Raw genomic sequence first — 20,083 nt, 5'->3', positions numbered from 1 at the left:
ATGGTTGGCAGGATGTGCACACAGACAGGCACACACATAATGTAATACACGGTCATCACCACACCGGTCTGGTCTGGTCCCTAAAAGACAAAAGCAAACAAATTAGAGTTATACCAAAAACATGGAATGTGTACAATTGTTCAATACAACTTAGATATTTAAGTGAGGTTGTTGCACCATAAATCTGTAATGGTAGTTAAATATACTAGCCTATAGTATTTCACTGCAAACAAAGCAACATTTTGTGTTTTATTAATTTCTGTTTAAGGATAGTTGACAGCCAAACCGTTTAAAGTAAACAGCTTAGAACACTTTGTAGGCAAAGGGTGTGTTGTTGCTGTTGATAATCATAAACTGAGTCTTAAGGGCCAATCTCAATTCTCTATTTTACCCCTTCCCCTTAGTTTTGCGCGTGCACGTGAGACGAAGGGCTATCTCAATTCTCATTTCGATCGAGGAGTAGGGATAAGGGCAAGGGGTATATACCCCTTAAAACCAAGCAAGATCGGGAGCTTACTTGAAACCGAGGGGTAAGAGAAATACCCAACATAGACCGCTCAGACCGGAAAAACAAGTACACCGAGAGATTCATTGACATGAAATGTTGGCATTAATAAGGATTATAAAATTAAAATGGTAATTGTTTTATGTTGCATTCAATCTTGTGACCATATATTAAAGGTCCTGTTCTTCATGAGGAATTTTTCAAAAATCGCTGTTTTGTGAATTTTAACAGCACATCATTATTTGCGCGAATGTCTTGCATTTTACATATTTCCATGTCTGATACATTGATCACATTTAAACATTATACTTTTTGTGAAAGTTGTTTTGACCCTAATTTATTTTCACATAATACATAATTTTACTTGTCAAAATTCTAACCCTCCTTAGGAAAAGGATGTAGATTAGAAGTATTAGTTTGGCGCTGCCAATGCTATATTTTCAATGAAACTATGTAGAAATTGGATTGTGTTCCTCTGTGCTTAACCATTTGTCTTGTTTTGAAAGTTTTGTTGTCATTTCAAAATTGTTTGTGACTTTTTGAAAAGAGGTGGCTAATTTTTGGTCACAAGGAAGTCATGTGAACAGGGAGGCCAGTTTAGGCCAGGATGCCTGGGCACTGTCCATCAATCATCTCCACAGGTGGTGGAGGAGAGGCTAGTGGGGTGTATTACGAACCAAGGTTACTGGCTTGCCTAGGTAGCTTCAAGAGTAACCTCTGATCTCAAAACAATGTCGCTTAAAGCGATGGTTCGGGGTAATTTCACTCTAGGGTCCTTTGCACCATGACCCTGAGCCAAACACCTTCCCAGAACCTGTTTTCCCTTGGTCGATCCCTGGTCGAGTAGCGCTGTCAGAAAATAATGACTTTCTGCAGGCGTAATAGAACCAACTTAGTATCTCGTAAATTACCCCGCTAATAACCCTGAATGGTACGAAACTTCTACAGTAGTACAACTATGTTCTTTACTCATAAAACGAGGTACCAGTTTGCAACAATAAGAAGCAATACATGCAGGAAAGCATTATTTTGGAGATCAGTAGTTACTCCCAAAGTTACAGGGGTAAGCCAGCTTCGTTGTGTACCCCTTCGGTAACTTAAGGAGTAACCGCTAATCTCAAAACGACACATCACTGTGGAAACGATAGATGCTTGGTACAGTGTTCTTTTACCACTTCCACTTCAGTGGTAACTTTCTAAGTCACCTGGGTTACCAGCAACCTCACTTTGTAGTATAGGCCTCTGTTGAAGCTGCTAAACTAACTGCTTTCGCTGGCATGATGGGTTGGTTACTGCTCCGATTTCATGGGTTGCCGTGTTTGCCCATGCTGTAGCCACCGATCCCCAGCTAACTATTCTCTGCATTGTTTTTAAACTGTGATCCCAGTCTAAGGAGTCTAAGGAAGTGGTGGTAGAAACCTTCTTTGTCGCTCAGGGGAATCTCTATCACCTCCAATGCAGGACATCCAGCTATACCACACTACTGATTGAGCTAGTGGCCTGTTTTTTAACTATCAAGGATATGTTTTAACAGTTGTAAAAAAGTAGAGTACCATGACCATGAAGTCTGTGACTGGTTTCAGAAGCTCTTCAATTAGTACTTCCAAATTAGAAACAATGAAGTATAACAGGGAGAATGTAATACTCTCAGGGGGCAAGGCCAACCTTTTTGATGTTGGACTCTGTGGCCTCTATAGGGAAAGGATTAGCCTACTGTCTGGGAATGTGCCAGTGCTTAATCACTACGTTCATTTGGCTTTGGATCTGCTAAGATCAGATATACTTTCCTAGAAATAAACAAAAATCCCAGGCAGTAACTGGTAACACCCTGGACAAAAAACAAAGGGACTCCATCTTTAGGTAAATATGCTCTCAATATATTAACACACATTTACCTAAAGATGGAGTGCCTTAGTTTTTTGTCCAGGGTGTGACGAGCTACTGCCGGGATTTCTTTGTATTTGTATTTTGTACCCGCCTTATTAAAGAGCACCTGGAGCCCAGTGGCGCTTCTTTCTAACCTGACAATAGCCAGATGAATTTCGCTCCGCCTAGCTCCACTCATCCATCTGGAACCGATCCATTGAAGTGTTGCTTCAGAAGGCTGGGCCTAATCAAAAAATGCTTGCATATGATTGAATAAGCCACTTGTCCGTCATCTATTGACGTGCTACTTCAACCACTCACATCGAAGCCAACCCGTGACGCTGATAACAGTCTCACAGTCGCTTCTACACTATGTCACATCTATGAAACTCCCGCCCTGCGTCCTGATTGGCTGAACCATAAAGTCGGTTGCAGAAATCACTCTCAATGGAAGAGGTCCCAGATGGATGTGAGTGAAGCTAGGCGGAGCTAAGCGGAACGACATTCATCTGGCTATTGTCAGGTTAGCTTCTTTCCCCCATTGCATACTTTTCTACTAGTTAATGTATGGTCTACATTTTTGTGTTTATGGTTACTTATCAGAAGCATCAGGGGCCTGTGCTACGAAGGGAGCTTAACCTACCCAGATGTAACCTAGGGTTACTTTGTTAAACCGGGGTTGACAAAACCTGGTTATCTTAAGTGGTGTTAATCGGTACTACGACGCTGATTATGAAGTTGATTTGTTGAGCCGGGGTTAATATAATTGGAGTTTGTGCGCGTTCACATAAAAGGGGCGGGTTGCGGCGCAAGTCACGAGGAATTAAAACCCACTCTACGACAAAAATCAAATACGTCGGCAGTGAACAAAGCAAGGCAAGGCTGTTGGCAACGTATTGCAGATCGGGTAGCCTAAATCCCTAAAAGTAAAGTTTTATTTCCACATGTTCTTCAAATATGTGTTACAGAGGATTAATAGCTTGCGGAATGTATGATATGAGTTGAAATAATTAAATTGCCTCTTTTGAGTTCATAGAAATGCCTACAGATGTAACACAATTTAGAAGTGGGCATATAGATCACAGTAATAGGATAATTGAATGTTTAAGTAGCCCCCATTGACTGATCTAGTGTATGCCTAATCCTGTGAACATTTCAGATGCAACACCATTGCCAAACGCACATGGCAGCAGGTGAAAATGAAACACAAACACATTATTCAGAATAATGGTTTATATAGTCATAGCTTGCATTAATATTTCTTAATTATGAATGTAGGCCTAGTATGCTTATATCCTTCACTTGGCCTCTGTTTTACAGCTAACAAGAAAAAGGTGTCTTTGAACTAGAGTGTTTTACAGTAGCAGAGGAGTTGGCCATCGGAAATAATAGTGGAAGGCCGATTATGGAAGGGGTTGAGGGAGGCATTCGGTCGGATTCTGGTGCTGTGGAAATGTGTAGTCTTTATGTGCAGGGTACAGTAATATGACATTCAATTCAACAAGTTTGTTAAAATGGTGATTTTAATTTATTAGGCCTACTGTAGGCTATGTCTGATTTTTTATTTTAGGCTATTCTTGCTCAGATGTTCAACATACTGTAGGCTAGGCCTATGTCCGATTTATTTTCGGACATACAGTATCAGATGTTCAGCATCACCGATTAGATGGAATACATGAATGTCCACGTAAGGGCATTGCTATGACTGGTGACATTAGAGACTTATGAGATGCCTAGATCATCTGACAAAGATAACGAATTCCTTCGGCTGACAATCTATATCTTCATAGAGAATATCGTCCGGGTATATATATATATATATATATATATATATATATATATATATATGGCGGTCTCTAAAACCCCTCGCCCTGCGAAGAGAGCCCCTCACGATTTGCGCTCCAATGTCGTATGGATCATCCAGGTACGCCGACATTGTCTCGAATTGTTAGTGGAGGGGTGGTACTTATAAAGGGTGTGGTTAACGGAAACCTTGGGTTAACCAAGAACATAACCTGCTCGGAGCAGGTTTGAGATGCAGCATAAATTGCCATGGCAGCATACCGGTTAAAACATATCCACCTTTCGTAGTACGGGTTAATCGGGAAGTTACGCCACACGTGATCAAGTTACTCTCGAAGTTACCCAGATAAGCCAGTAACCCTGCTTCGTAGTACAGGCCCCTGGTAGCCAACTATCAACAAAGATTAGATTGTTTTTTTTTATTGTGTGGCTCACACACAGCCTCACTGAAAAAAACCTGTTGCACCATCTTAAAAGGCCATAGAGGAAATGTCAGATCTCACGCATGTCATGTTTTGGCCTGCAACCTGAATAGTGGAAATGTTAGCCCTTCGCTGGCAGTACAACTGGGGCACGTTTCCCAAAACCATAGTTGCTAACTTTTGTTGGTTGCAATGCAATTTCCCATTGCCAACCAACTAAGTTGCTAACAGGTTAGCAATTATGGTTTTGGGAAACGCACCCCTGGTTGGGAGATGGAGAACAGCAGGGCAGATCTAACCTACTGCTGCGAGAGAGGCAGTCTGCTGGCACCAAGAGGCTGCAGCTTCAATGGACCGAACGCCAGCAATCAGGGACCCAGTGCCTCCAATCAGACTCTACTCCGACCATGTGATGTAGGGGTATCTGTGTAAATTCCATTGGTTGTAACAAAGTTTAGGGTAATTGCATCGTGCAGGTTTTGAATACACATGGCCCTGGAAGGGCCCTGGTGGAAGTTGGCATTGGTGATGGTGTGGGGGTGACTGACCTGGCAGCTGAACTGTGTGGTTGAGAGGAGAGTGGAGGTGTAGGGGAGGAGGCCTAAGAAACAAAATGAGGAAATCCATTTATTCTTGTAAAAGAGCCCATTTGTCATAATATTCTCATGGTATTTACTGTCACGCTGCCCGTACCATCATATCCTGTAGAAATTACTTGAAATCACTCATTTCCAGTCAAAGCTCAACATAATAGAATTATGTAATAGAGGCCATGGATGCCCAGTGTAGCTGAGGGAGCACATTTCCGTATGGATAGAATGTCAAAATAACTGTAGGCTGTTTGTTGTGATGTTGTATTTGTTAATGTGTCTAATGAATCATTTATTGTGTCGATAAATGCATAGATTTGTTTTTATTTGAAACGTGTGTTTCCGTCTGAGCTGAATTTCTTCATCTGTGGCAGTGACTCATCAGTTCTGGAGTTTAAAGACACTGTAACTCATCTTGAGTGTGGCTGTGGATGCTTCTCAAACAAATGTCTGTTTGGTTAAGTGTAAAGAGTTAGTGGGCCGTGTTTCTTTGCCGGGCATAAATCAGGTTCATTGTCCAAGCCTGAAGTATTGTGTAAGGAGAGCAACACTGCATGTCTAAAGGGTTGAAGCAGTTCATCAGTTCTCCTATGTTCCCTTCAGGGATTGTTCTTTTGTGAGGAGAGAGCCGCTAGATGATCTGAAGCGGAAATGGATGAACAAGTGGTACTATTTGCAAGGCCTGAACAGAGAATCCCACAGTATGGAATTGATTTTAGGACATGTTTAGAATGGTTGGTTTCTGTTTTTGTGACCTTTTGACTGAAGATTACTAGAAAAGAGAGACTGAGAGACTCGGGAGAAGTTTTTATCCCCAGGCCATCCGAACTCTGAACTCACACTATACTGACTTTGCACACGTTCACTCCTCAGCACTCATGACCCTTCCCCCCACCCCACACACACACACACACACACACACACACACCTACATGACTTTTAGCACTTTTACATCCCTCTCCCTATGCTACAGACCTTTTATTTATTTTCTTATTTCATCACACGTGAAAACACACAGACACACACACACACACACACACATATCTGACTTTCTCCAACTTTTGCACATCTCCATAGAACTTTTTATTTATTATTTTTGATTTCTCCTCCATCTATCTACACATGTCCTTGATTGCCTAGCCTTACTGCCCCCACCCTATCCCCAAGGTTTCTTCCTTGGTAAGGGAGTTTTTCCTTGCCCCTGTTGCTCTTGGGTGCTCTTTGTTGGTGCCCCCCGCCCAATCCCAATCCTCCCCCACCTTTCTTATGCAGCCCTTGCCACTTAATCTACTAAACCCCTTCTACTGCACTCCCCCCCCCCCCCCCCCCCCCCCCCCCCCCATGACACCAGACATAATTTCACTGCATTTCTTAATTCCAGTAACTATATGCATGTGACGATAAACTTCCTTGTATCCTTGTAAAATGTTGGCCTGTTTATTCAAATCTGAGCCGTGGAAGTTTAGATGTTTCAGATATCTCAAGTCTCTACTATTCAAGGACCCGCTGAACCATAGTATGTTGAACCTCTGGAGAATTTACATTAACCCCATATCTCATAATGGAAATCTAATCAAAGACTGTTAAGTCATTTATCTGTCTACCACAGAGATGTCACTGTATGTCTGCATGAGGGGCATGAGGGGTAAGGTGAATGATCTACCATGTTTGGACCATGTCAATAGTTTCTCTAGAATGGGACAGGATCTGTTTCATTATGAGAACATTAAAAATCATTCAATTTGTGGTTTAGTTCTCAGCAGTCTGTGAATGTGCCTCGGTTGGCACGTGCACGCGTGTGTGTTTGTGTATCTGAAGCTCATTTCCAACGATCCAAATCGCCTGTGGTGGAAAAGAGTCTAATGGAGCTCCTGGGCAGCTGGGCATTTCCATAGTGAATAAAAGGCCCAGAATAGAGATGATGTCTGGGACTGGGGGCCTGTCAAGATGGCTATTGTTTGCATGCCTGGGGCTCAGCCTGGTCCTTCACTGTATACAGCGTGGCTGAGTTATTTGTCTTTATAGGGTTGTAGAGGATGCTTTGTTTGATGCAGGCTGGAGCTGTTTGTTTTGTTGGTTTGTCTTGCTTGATAGGCTCTCTCTCTTTTTTTTCTTTCTTTCTGTTCTTGCTGTTTTTTTTTGTCTTGCTTGGCGGGCTTTTTTCCCCCTCTCTTTCGCTCTTTCTCTCTCTCTCTCTCTCTCTCTTTCTCTCTCTCTCTCTCTCTCTCTTTTTTTTTCTTTTTTCTTTCTTTCTGTTCTCGCTGTTTTTTTTTGTCTTGCTTGGCGGGCTTTTTTTTCCCTCTCTTTTGCTCTTTCTCTCTCTCTCTCTCTCTCTCTCTCTCTCTCTCTCTCTCTCTCTCTCTCTCTCTCTCTCTCTCTCTCTCGGTCACTTCCAAAAACATCTCCAGAGCATCCATTTCCTGGGGATCACCGTGAGTTCAGTGCACAAATGTGAGGGAGAAACTGAACGTTTATGTTATTTTGTAAGAGTGTGTGTGTACACGCTTATGTTTTGTGCGCTGGCACTGAAGAAGAGTTTTGACAGCACACAAGTGGCCAGCCATCTATCTGACTGGACTTTAGCCAAGGGAAGACGGGAGAGGTAGACTCAGGCCCGCTGCATCATCTGTTATCGCTCTCAGGATGCCTCCAGGAGGGGCGTTCCTTCAGTGGACATACTGGAACAGCTAGAGGTGGGACCACTCTGAGAGTCTCGCAGGCTACTAGACCACCTCATAACTATAAAATTGACTTGGCTAAGCCCCTATGCTTTAGTAGTCTCCTCTGACTGGAGAGGCTGCCCAGGGATATCTGGAGTCAGTGCACGCAAGGGAGTTTCCATCTCTCTCTCTCTCTCCATAGCCTTTGGAACATCAATCACAGGAGTAAGTTCCAGATATCTGTAGTCTTGAGGAGTGTTTTATTTTTTTTTTATTTGAAAAGTCACCTTGGGTTATGTGGTTCTCCGGCTGTGGGATTGAGATGGTAGTGCACGCTATCTATCTGGGGTGCGTAAGTACAGAGCTTTGACGCAGCTGCAGCTTAAACCCTGTTCCTCAGTCTGGAGGATTTTGAATAAATGTGATACATCTGGCAGGCAGAGCTTAGTTTGGAGCCTGCAGCCTGCATCCTATAGAAGCCTGAATCTTCTAGAAGCCTCTGCAGTGAGTACACTCACAGTGAGAAGCCTGTGGAGTGCTTCAATTAATTTCTGCCTCGGCGTGTTTGTATTGTTTAGCACAAGTAGTTCCTGCCCGAATCAATAACCCAAGACGATGTGTATTTGTTTGTTTTGTTGTTGTTTGTATGTGGGTTTGGCAGCGAGGGAGGGAATTTAGACATAAATTAAAATGTTATTAGTTAGCGGGTGTGTATGGGGTCGGGGTGGGTGTGTATGGGGGGGGGGTGGATGGAGTGCTCTCAGGATGCCTGAGTCCGGAGTCCAGAGCAACTGACCCAACAGTGCACGAGCAAGAGCGGGAACTGAGGTGGAGTTGTGTGGAATACTATTACTATTACTATACTAGAACACTTGGAATACTATTACTCCCAGTTCTATGAGGACGACAACTGGGAATCGACACTGGGATGTCTCATCTTGTAAAGCTGAAGTTGTCATTTTTATATTCATTTTTACTAACCCAAATTGGTTTCTTGCATCATGTGGACTTTTGTGAAAGAGGATATAAATGAAACGGTGAAGGTGAGGAAACGGTGAAAGCGTGTGTGTGTTTGGTCAGAAAGTGCATGTGACTTATTTATGTGTCTTTGTTTCAGATTTGATTCCAATCAGTGAATAGCCCAAGGATCAACCACAACCAGAAAAAACGAAAATGACTGCCTTCACCACTCCAAGAGACAAGTAAGTATATCAAATCACTACAAATATTCACGCAAGTGGGTATTGTCTGCATAAACTGTGAGTGTGTGATTGATTGTATTGTGTGTAATTTGCGGTCATAACTCTTACCAGGTATCATGCTGTCTGGATCATCTTTTTCATCCTGGGACTTGGAACTCTATTGCCATGGAACTTCTTTATGACTGCAACCATGGTATTGTTAACAGATATTCCCCTTACCTGTACAGATGTCAACCTTGAAATCAGTAGCAGCTGCTAGGGCGATGGTACGCAGGGTGTTCTTTTTCCGCAATGTGACAGAAATATTGGGCAGCTTTTGTTTTATCTGGGTATCTTAAATTGTCAGTGGGTAGTTTCCCGCACGTATCTAGTCAGAACACTAGAAAAAGAGTCATATGGTTGCCCGGAAACATTGCTCAAAAAGTTGTCTCATATCATCATCCTTGGGTACCTGAGGCACAACACGCCATGATGGGTTTTGTCTCTTCCTCTTGCTGTACAGATGTGCACTGATCAGTCTTTGCGTTTGTTATGTTATTTTTACAACCGATCGATCTTTGCAGTATTTTTACAACTGAACAATCTTTGTGTTATTTTTAGAACTGATGATTTAATCTCTGTGTCATTTTTATAACTGATCAATCTTTGCTCTTCTCTGAAGTATTTTGTGGAGCGGCTGAAGGATTCACCAGTTGCGGTCGGTAATGGTACGCTGAATGTCACTGTGGCAGGAGACGGCCGCAATGTCTTACAAGCGAAGTTCAGCAATGTGATGACGCTCTGTGCCATGGTGCCTCTTCTCATCTTCACCTGCCTCAACTCCTTTATCCACCAGAGGTACGCAAGAGCTCACCTGTTCTCCGACTTGCTCATTCACATTAACATCAGTATTAATTAAAAGAATTTCTGTTTAATGCTTCAAAAAAGGAATTTGAATTTGGCCATAATTTGCATTTTACATTCACCATTGCTTCATCACTTTGATTGTATTCTGCATTAACACCAAAAATCCACTGTCAGTAGTCTTATCTGAATTTTTTTAAGTGCCTATCTACTTTTCTGCCTATCTCAACTTTGTCCCACTTCCAACTCTCACCCAACTGACTCCTGCACCTCATGCCTGCTTTGGTCTCGCCTCACTATGACTCCCTCTGTTCTCCTCCTCCTGCTGCTGCTGCCCTGAATGCGTGCCTGACCCTAAGCGTACTCCTCTACACCTTGCACACCCATCTGCACCTCCTCCTTAGCTCCACAGGGGTCTGTCGTGTCCCTGGGGTGAGGGCTCTGTGAGTCCAGGTGGGTTTGCGTGAGACTGGAGTCCACATATGGAGCCATATGATCCCACCCCCCACCCCACCCCGTTTGAGGCTCGCGTTTCTTGGGGCCATGTTTGTTTTAATTATGTGTGGGTACGGGGAAGGATTGCCAGGGATCTCTGATCGCTCCACTCCCCTGTGTAAACAGTTCCCCAGGAATGTTCTACTCACAACTCTCTCCCTTCGTCCTCCTCCTCCTCCTTGTCCTCCTTTTTGGTCAGGATCCCTCAGAAGCTGCGTATCTCCGGCTGCCTCTCGGTCATCCTGGTGGTGTTCCTGATGACCGCCATCCTGGTCAAAGTGGACGTGACCCCGGTGCCGTTCTTCACGCTCACCATGATCAAGATCGTCTGTATAAACTGTGAGTGTCTGTCCGGAGGCATGCTGTAGCTTTACTGTGCTGTATCCCTGCCATATGCCCTGTATGCTGGCCAGATGGCTCAGACAGGCCCTAGCACTAGCCCAAGTCCCTCAGTTTTAATCAGGCCAGGCCAGTGTCATTGCAGGCCAGGGGACCTCCTGTGGTTCTGCGATGCTCCAGTGTTCAGGCTGGCCTGGTTGTTACACACACACACACACACACACACACACACACAGCCTGCAGTCCCTGGTAGTGGTTATGTTCAGCTCAGTGATGGGTTGTGGTCAAGTACCGAAATTAGCTCCAGCCAAATGCTGGTAAAATGTTACATTTGCTGGTCACAAAATAATCATTTACTATTGAGTGGCTGGTGAATTTGACCATTTGTCTGTTCGTGACTAGTAGATACTCCCGTTTTGGAGAATTATTTTCCAACCCTGGTTGTAGTAATGTTCAGATAAGTGCCTGTTGGTGGTTGTGCCTGGTTGTGCTCAGCTCTGAGAGGAAGAGAGGAGTCCTAGATAAGCTTGGTGGTTGATGTTCAGATTCCCTGGGCAGAGGCTCAAACTAAGGAGCAAAGCCTTGAAAGGGAGGGAGATGAAAAACTGGGAAATGAACTTTCACCTTCCTTTGCTCATGCTATGCTATTCCATTCTGCGTTCTCACGCTTCACATCTTAAGTCCCTTGTGCGGTCATGTTCTCAGTCTTGTGTCTATGCACTCCCTTCCATAGCCTTTGGCGCCGTTCTGCAGGGCAGTCTCTTCGGCCTGGCGGGAATGCTTCCTGCCTCGTACACCACACCCATCATGAGTGGCCAAGGCCTCGCTGGGACCTTCGCCGCGTTCTCTATGATCTGTGCCCTGGCCTGTAAGTGCCTCCCATTACACGTAATAAGACACCATATTAGTACACAAAGGTTGTTATTAAACCACAAAGTAATTCATTAATTCGTTCATTCAACCTTTATTTCTTTTCTAAAGTTCATTGAGGGTAGTCCTCATTTTAAGGGATGCTGAAGCCTAATTAGCCATGTGTGTATACCTTGTCCTAACAACCTGTTTTTTTTAGCTTTTTACTGTATTTGTCAATTAATTGACTCTTTTTACCAACACTACCATAGTACTGCATCCTTACATGGTAGTTCAATTACTACACAAAGCCAGACAAACAGGAAACACTTTTCATCAGAGTTGGATAAAAATCAAGATTTAGAAGTGGCTGTAGACACCATTCTAAACCCATTGGCAGTGAAGGACCCTGCAGGGTTGTGACCTGTATCCCCTCTCTGTTTCCAGCTGGGTCTGCCCTCAACGACAGTTCCTTTGGATATTTCATCACCGCCTGCGTTGTCATCCTGTTGGCAATCTTCTCCTACCTCGCCCTGCCCAAAATGGTATGAAATGTTCTGTTTCTGAGTCATTTGACCAGCGCTGGTTTAGACTGTAATGCAGGATGAGGACGATGAGTCAGAAATTCACAAAGAGGGATCTAGGATGTTGAGTGGGTTTATTTGTCCTGAAGGAATATTATCCTCTGCATTTAACTCATCTGGGGTCTGTGTACACACATACTTAAGCAATGTTTAACTAAACAATGGAGAGTCATACTTTTCATTCCGTTTCATATTTCATTTTATATGTGCCATCATTGGCCGCATGCCAGTACTGTGTGGTTATGTATGGGGTATTAACTTGAAAGATGTTGACTTATTAAAAAGAATTTTCCTGGAACAAGTCTTTCCTGTTGTGTCCACTGCAGGAGTTTTTCCAGTACTATGCCGAGAGCAGTGGGCCACGGCCTACTAGTGACGAAGAGAACAAGATGGATCTGCTGAAGAAAGGTATAAGTCGGCCATGAATTCTCTATAGATTCTTTCAGCACTAGTAAACATCTAAATAATTTCTTGTGTGGTTTATCCCATGAGCCAAAAAGAATGTCTTTAATTAAATAGCTTGGGGAACCAGCCCCCACACCCCCAACCACTGGGAAGTATGGCCTTCTCATTCCTCCACAAACTTACCCCTGCTCCCCACACCCAAACCAGGGTTAGCTGAGCTGTTTACAGTACAGTTCCTGCCTGCCTTGTGGTTTCTGAGTGGAGAGCCAGAGCCCATAGTCTAGACTGTAATGATGCTGCTTCTCCTCCTCTACCACCAACAAGAACTCTCAGTGTTCCTCTCATCCAGACTGGGCGTCAGGGCCACCATGTTTAGGCTTGTGCTGCAGACGTTTATCTCCATGTTGAGTCTCGTTCGTCTCCCCCCTCCCCTCCCCAGACGGCCCTGCAGAGAAAAGGCCTGTGGTCAGTCTGACCGACGAAGAAAGCAAGCCAGCTGTGTCTGTGTTCGCCATCTTTAAGCAGGTACAACATTCACTATGGAAGACTTGTTTTTTTCCTCACCCATACACTAGGATGATTGTCTGCGAGAGCTAAAGCAGTGCATGCACACAGTGAATAGAGTGGTGTTCACCTTGAGGGCTAGAGTGCATTAAAGTGTATTAAGTCTGATCAAGTCGAGGCAGGTCATGACTTTCCTATTTGGGTCAAATACCAGGGATTCAGGAGTCTAGTAATATCAGCATCATGCCAGTTAACAGATAATATTCTGCCATTATATCATATGTTAAAGGCCTCTTTTAGATTAATGTCTATGTGTTTGTTGTCTCTAACCTGTAGATCTGGGTCATGGCTTTGTCTGTGTGCTGCATCTTTGCGGTCACCATCGGTACATTCCCTGCTGTAACTGTGGACGTGAAAACCACAGTAGCTGAGCCTGGTGCTTGGGGTAAGGAGCGTGTGTGTGTGTGTGTGTGTGTGTGTGAGTGTCTTGGTCTTTGTCTCAGAAGCACTTTCTCTTTGCTGATTCATCATTTCAGCCTCAGTTGTTCTAAGGTGATTGTTTGTTTTTCTTTCTTCGTCAGAAACTTATTTCATCCCCGTGTCCTGTTTCCTCCTCTTCAATGTGATGGACTGGGCCGGACGCAGCCTGACCGCTGTGTGTATGTGGGTGAGTAGTGTGTGTGTGTACATTTTTGAGAGGCACAAAGTAAAGGCTTCTTAGAAATCCCCCCAGAAAGCAAGAAGTTTGTTTTGTTTTGGTGTTTTTTTTTTTTTTTTTTTTTTTTTTTTTTTTTTTTTTTCGTGGTGGAATCCCACGTAACATCTGTTCTCTGAACCTCATTCCACAAGCTTGCTGGGTGGATTAAAAGACATTTCCTCTGCTCTGCCTTGGGGTCCATTGGTTCAGACAGAGTAATGACGCCCAAGAGGAATTTTTTTCCATGCTCTCATCTCCTTCTAGAGCAGATCTTTTTATTAAAAGGAAAAAGAAAAGATTCTGGAACATTCAGTTGGTGGTATCTCGGCGTGTGGTTGTTTAAATTGACTTGATCCTGCTGATATGAACACAAGTATTTATCAGACGTTAACTTTACATTAGCTAAAACCTAATAGTTACACATTGTGCTTGATAAATGCGGCATATAAATAAACACTTACTGACTTACTAAATGTACCAGTTTATTCTCCATTAAATGCTCTCTACCCATGCAATGCCTTGAGCCCAATTCACACCAAAGATTCGCGACGAGATGAGCTGCAACATTCTATAAACCAGCAACTTGCTGCAACGTTCTAAAACCTAGCAACTGCGACTAGACATGGTGAATGCTTTTCGACGGCTTTCAACAGCTGGCAACGATGTGCAACATTTAATTCACACTGCTGCAACTCCTTTCTGCAACGGTTTCATCTCGTCGCGAATCTTTGGTGTGAATTGGGCTTAAGGCATTGCATGGGTAGAGAGCATGTTCTACATGTAGACAAAACTGGAGGAAATCTGAGGCAGAACTGTGGTTGGCCTCCTGCTGCTCGTCCTGTGACTGGGTCAGCACACAGTCCTTAGCCTCTGCCCCTGAAGGAGCTTAATGGCCACTCTCACAGACACATGTGCACGTAGCTCCACTGCACAGCTGAATTCCGCTTAATTGGCCCAAACATAGTTTTATCCATTTACGCTCACCCCGAGTGCACCTCTCAATTACTGACTTAATTACTGACCATGAATATATTTTGGTTTTCAATCTACAGTTATTTTGTGTTCATTCTGATGTTGATTAAATCATATTGGGAGGGGACAAAAAAAAGAAAAAGAGAACTTGGAGTCAAATGAGTGCACACAAGGCGTTCCAGGAATGAGTTTCTACGAGAACTCCTTCCCCTCTTGTAACCTCTGCACTGCTCTGCTACCAGCTGAGTGAAGATCATGTGTTTTACTTCGAATGTTCCCTGAACCTCAGACATGCATACTTGTCAATGAAGAGTTTGTTTCTCCTGCCCCTCTCCAAACATGGTTGTATCTGTCTCATGGATGACCCACCCCAACCCCCTGCACTTTGAGTGGAATCTAATTAGAAGAATTGGTTTAGGGGCCTTGAGATGGGGTCTGCTCTGAATGTTGCATGAGATGCCAAAGAATGTGGAGTTCTTGGGAGTCTCGGACTGGGAGCTGTATAGTTTGATTGTGATATCTGTTGAAAGGCCGAGCTAATTGCATTTGGCAGAGTTGAGTAGGTCAGACGGGTTTTATTCCCAAAACCTCAATGATGAGAAAGTCATCGGAAAAAGTCCGCAATTCTTTCCCTTCGTAGTCCAATTGTTCCAGAGACATTTTAGCTGAATGGTGCCACAAGCAAGTGTCCTTTACTGTTGAGGAACATTCTCAAGTCCATCAGTAACACAGACCCAATTCAGTTGTTGTCAAGGTCAGACATGCTTGCGTTAAGCATGATTGTAGAAGATGGTGATTATAAACAATTGTGTCCTTCTGTTGTCTTCTCTTACCCTTCTAGCCTGGGAAAGACAGCATTCTGTTGCCCATTCTGGTGTGTGCACGCGTCATCTTCGTGCCACTCTTCATCCTGTGTAACGTGCAGCCCAGACACTACCTGCCTGTGGTGTTCAGTAACGACGCCTGGTACATCATCTTCATGATCATCTTCGCCTTCAGTAATGGCTACCTGGCCAGTCTCTGCATGTGCTTCGGTCCAAAGTGAGTACAAATACATGCATACATACATACGTACATACATGCTGGGTGCGATTTGTAGGGGGGGATGGTGAGGATTTCCCCCCCTCTGGTTTTCCTATCCCTACCTCTGCTAAATTATTTTTATCCCCGGTGGGGACAATATTTATCCCCCTCTGCCCCTCATATTGATTAATGCTACTTCATATAAGTAAAGCGCTGCAACGTGAGAACAGTCTAGTAGGCTAGCCTACATAATAATCTGACATCAGAAACGCACCGTCACCGTCAGCACTCATGCTGCTGACACAGTGGCTGCGTGATAACTTAATTTGGCCTTGATCGTGCAGGACATTTCAGAATGTCGAGTGTGTAATCCATCATAAATGGCTAGTTTCTGTGGAAAAGTTAGCTGGACAAATGAAAGAAAACGAGAAGGATTCAGTGAAGCATAATAATGTTTTAGAACCTTCAAAATTAGAAAACTGATGCAACTGAGATGGAGGACAACTGCACGTAGAGTAAAACGTAGGCCTATTGTCCGAAGGAACGTACATTAAATGAGGAGATATTTGCTGAATGTCATAAAAAGTGTTACAGAAATTGCTTGGCATCGCTTATTCAATGGCTCTCTACCGAAACACCTGTAGTTTGCGGAGGACGAACGAGAAAGCACTCGTTTGATAAATCAGCCAGTAGGCTAGGCCTAGTAGACAAATAACTTTTAGAAATAATCTGTACTGCAAAAATGAATGTTGGTGGGTTTTTAAACTATCTAGCGGGTGTTTTAACAGCTGCAAGAAATAGAAGCTTCATGGTCTTTATGTTCTGGTTCGTAAATTATTTTCATAAAACTTCAAGTTGCCCTATAACTTTACTCTCCAAACTCTTCACTGCACTGTAGGCAATTAACTGACAGTATGATAGGCTATTTATTTTCTGTAGGCTACAATAGACACATTTAATTTTTCAACTTTTGCAATATTACGCACTTGGCTACTGAACGCAAATCAGCAGGAGAGAGAATGCACGTAGCCTACGCAGCGTGTAGCGCAATGTGTAGGCTATTTGGTTACCAACTAACACTGTTAGCCAATTCACTTACTTTAAGACTTCAGTGCCATCATATACAACGTTTTTTTACACAACAAATACAGAAAGGATGGAGGCAGCAAAAGTAGAGGAGTCATTTCAGATGGGGCAAGAACAAGGTGAATTTGTATGCTTGTCAAAACGTAGTCCTACCCTGCATTAGAGGAGCTGATCATCATACCAAGCACACTCGCTGTTTAAAGTCATACACCACGGTAAACTAAAATGTTACAAAGGTGGCAAAAATAATATAGGGTATTATTAGTTAGCCATGACATTACTAGGCTATGCATCGTTCGTTCATTTTTTTTGGGGGTGGGGGGGGGGGGGGTTTACAAACTTATTCAAAATCATCCCCCCCCCCTCTGGTTTTTACACAAATCGCACCCTGCATACATGCATGCATGGTGTTTGGGTATCAGAAGTTAATGCAGGTTTTAGGTGCTAATGCGGCCACACCGCAAAGCATTAAACTGCCCCTACTGACCTTTTGTAATTTTATGTAATGCCACACTTTAACACTTGTATCAGTCCAAAATATATTTAACATTTTAATTGGACGCAAGACAGATGTCAGTTTATTTATTTTCCCAAAATGGCTAGTAGCTGCCTCATGATTGTTTCCATTCCGTCAGATGTCCTTGCGTTTGCGTAGCGGCAGTCTCATGCCTTATTTTGTCTCCCTTCTCAGGAAAGTGGCTCAGCATGAGGCCGAGACAGCTGGGGCCATCATGGCCTTCTTCCTCTCCTTGGGCCTGGCGCTGGGAGCCGCACTGTCCTTCGGCTTCCGGGCGATGATCTGAGAGACTGACAACTCAGCGGGGCACCTGTTCTCTTGAGCCTCTCCCCCTGCTGAGGACTCGGACTTTGAGTTGTGAGGGGTCAGGGTGGGGGGGCTTATATTTTCATTTTTTTTTGACCAGCCTGTCTCGCATCACTCAGAGCCAGAAGTGCGTGCGTCTGGTTGAGGTCACAGAGCCCAGGAGAACGCCACCTGCGCTACTTCCTTCCCTTCCTGTATTAATACCGCTTCTCTGTCCTGTTAGGAGGGACTGCTACATTAACTGTGCCAGCAGCGGTCAGTCAAGTCTGTGTTGCTGCCGCTCCTTTGCAAACCTGGTCCTACGGAAAACTGGAGGAAAAAAAAACAAACCATGTGTGTCAAATGTGAAGAACAATGAACCCCTTTTTATTACAGTTTAGGTGCCTAATTATGAAGTGTAGACTAGTCCTGTAAGTGATGTAGAATTAGTTTATAAAATGTTGAACAAGATAGTTTCAGGTTGTTTAAAAATACAGTGAATAGTTTCAGGTTGTTAAAAATACAGTGAATAGTTTCAGGTTGTTAAAAATACAGTGAATAAGGCTCTGTAGCATGAACTGTTAGATCAGCTTGTAAGTGCATTGCACTGACGCTTGTGCCAATTGTCATTTGACTCAGTGCAACAAAAATGATGCAGCTATTAGTATCTGAAGTACTCACATTTGAAATGTCTTTAAAAGACATGTCTGCCTGACTTTATCAAGCCAATTAAGTTACTTAGGTCAACTTTGTTTTACAAAGGCTTCAGGTTTATAATTCAGCATTGCATGTATATGTACTGTATGAAATGCCTGTTCCTTCAAACATTTTTAAAAACTTAAGATGAAGGAAAATCTATTTTTAGCCTTACTAGATGTTTAGATTTTTGTTTTAAATGGACCTTGTGGTAATAGAAGTTTTGGTTGACCAGTGTTTCAACGCTTCCTTTTTTAAAAACGATCTTTTGTATTCTGTATATAATGAGCCTGTGTTGTATTTATCATCTGTGTGCATTCTAACTGCTCTCAATTTTTTAAAAAGCACAATGTGCAGTCAGGTTTGGTGTCTTGTCTGTTCAGAGTGACGACTCGGGTAAAATGAGGTAATGGGGAGTCTCTGCTCTGTCGCCGTTGTATGTAAACTGTTGTCAACTGCCAAATTGTAATTTGTGATGGGGAAAAAAAAATACAATATGTTTATATAAAATGCGTACATATTTTCTTCTGTGGTATAATCAGATTTGACAGATGAAGCAATTCTGTTTTCTATGTTTTGCCAATTCTGTGTTTACTTATACTTAAACTTTACTGTCAGCTGTCAACCTAAGAGCTCAAAGACCAAATACAAGCCTGTAAGTTTAAACATTACTCTGTTAAATTACACATGCACACATTAGCACAGGGTGTGTTAGCCCCCAACTTGATGCAATGAACATGAGACATGACCAGTAGTAGTCACACCAGCCTAGAAAACAAGGCTTGCCTCTTATGCAATAAAACCCTTGTGCAGGAGATTTTACACACTGGCTACATTTTGACTGTGGTATGATATTGTGTGTGTGGTTTAACAATAATGAAGTCTATTCAATAAAAGGCCTTTCAGAGACCTACAGTGAGTATTTAACCCCCTTAAAAGTTGAAATATTCTCACAAAAATATTCATCCATTCAGTTTTATTTAGTATATCATTTATATTGCAGAATATATGTACCAATAGTCTTGATATTTTATATTCAGAAATAGTACAGAGGTGCCATTTATTTTACCATAATTGATCATTATTAGGTAATGCCTGTAGCCTGGCGAGCCAGACCCACATTAACATGTAGGGTCTGGGCACTCACCGTTCGCAGTGCTCAGTCCGAGGGGCGGGATAATCAGTTGTCTTTCAAATTCCCTCTGCACGCAATAGGATATTTGTTTTCAAGTAGCAGGGAATTCAAGCCAAACCGTTGCAACTCTGCCATCAATCATTATGTTAAGCCCACCAAACGTCTCTATACACGATTTCAATGTCCTGATTAAGTTTCGATTTCTGGAGCTCACAAGCCAACGGAGAGTTGCTAGACTAGCCCTGGCAGCAAATGTAATTAGTAAATATAGCTGCAAGCAGCAATGAGGGGGCCAAGCAGTGAGATCAGCAGGCCAGATTAACCATGTAAATCAATGCCGTTGCATCAGACATATAGCCTTAAGCAGTCACAGCAAGTTCCATGCCATACAACCCAAGATTGGCTGTGTTACAAGGTCAAGTTTCACATCAAAACATAACTGATTTTGTGGGGCTGAACCAGCGCTGAGTGTCGCCGCCCCCTCCCCCAGCCAGCCCACCGCCGCAACCGCCCCTGCCCATCCCACCCCGTCCCACCCTTGCACGCACACATTAGAATGAACTAGATGGAACTCGCTGTCATCAGTTTCACATCAAAAATAAAAG

The 20,083-nt window shown here is 43.2% G+C and overlaps 1 protein-coding gene across 6 annotated transcripts in view; it reads left to right on the top strand.

The window, feature by feature from the left end:
• slc29a1a (solute carrier family 29 member 1a) overlaps positions 1-18,853 on the top strand; it is a 32,235-nt gene extending 13,382 nt beyond the window's left edge. For 4 of the 6 annotated variants that reach the window (XM_042065865.1, XM_042065868.1, XM_042065867.1 and 1 more), the window contains exons 2-13: positions 8,964-9,048; positions 9,160-9,241; positions 9,710-9,885; positions 10,586-10,725; positions 11,459-11,593; positions 12,022-12,119; positions 12,485-12,566; positions 13,003-13,088; positions 13,404-13,512; positions 13,649-13,734; positions 15,578-15,777; positions 17,537-18,853. In XM_042065865.1, the coding sequence (XP_041921799.1) occupies positions 9,020-9,048; positions 9,160-9,241; positions 9,710-9,885; positions 10,586-10,725; positions 11,459-11,593; positions 12,022-12,119; positions 12,485-12,566; positions 13,003-13,088; positions 13,404-13,512; positions 13,649-13,734; positions 15,578-15,777; positions 17,537-17,648 (1,335 nt within the window). In that variant the 5' untranslated portion in view covers positions 8,964-9,019 and the 3' untranslated portion in view covers positions 17,649-18,853. Of the gene's footprint in view, positions 1-7,938; positions 8,072-8,866; positions 8,890-8,963; positions 9,049-9,159; positions 9,242-9,709; positions 9,886-10,585; positions 10,726-11,458; positions 11,594-12,021; positions 12,120-12,484; positions 12,567-13,002; positions 13,089-13,403; positions 13,513-13,648; positions 13,735-15,577; positions 15,778-17,536 lie in introns of those variants that run through there. The other 2 variants (XM_042065866.1, XM_042065869.1) reach the window with 2 other exon arrangements.
• The last annotated feature ends 1,230 nt before the right edge of the window (positions 18,854-20,083 follow it).

Source organism: Alosa sapidissima, chromosome 16 (assembly GCF_018492685.1).
Source record: "Alosa sapidissima isolate fAloSap1 chromosome 16, fAloSap1.pri, whole genome shotgun sequence".
Taxonomy (NCBI): domain Eukaryota; kingdom Metazoa; phylum Chordata; class Actinopteri; order Clupeiformes; family Clupeidae; genus Alosa; species Alosa sapidissima.
The sequence above is the reverse complement of the archived record's forward strand: the minus strand, read 5'-3'. Positions and strand labels throughout refer to the sequence as shown.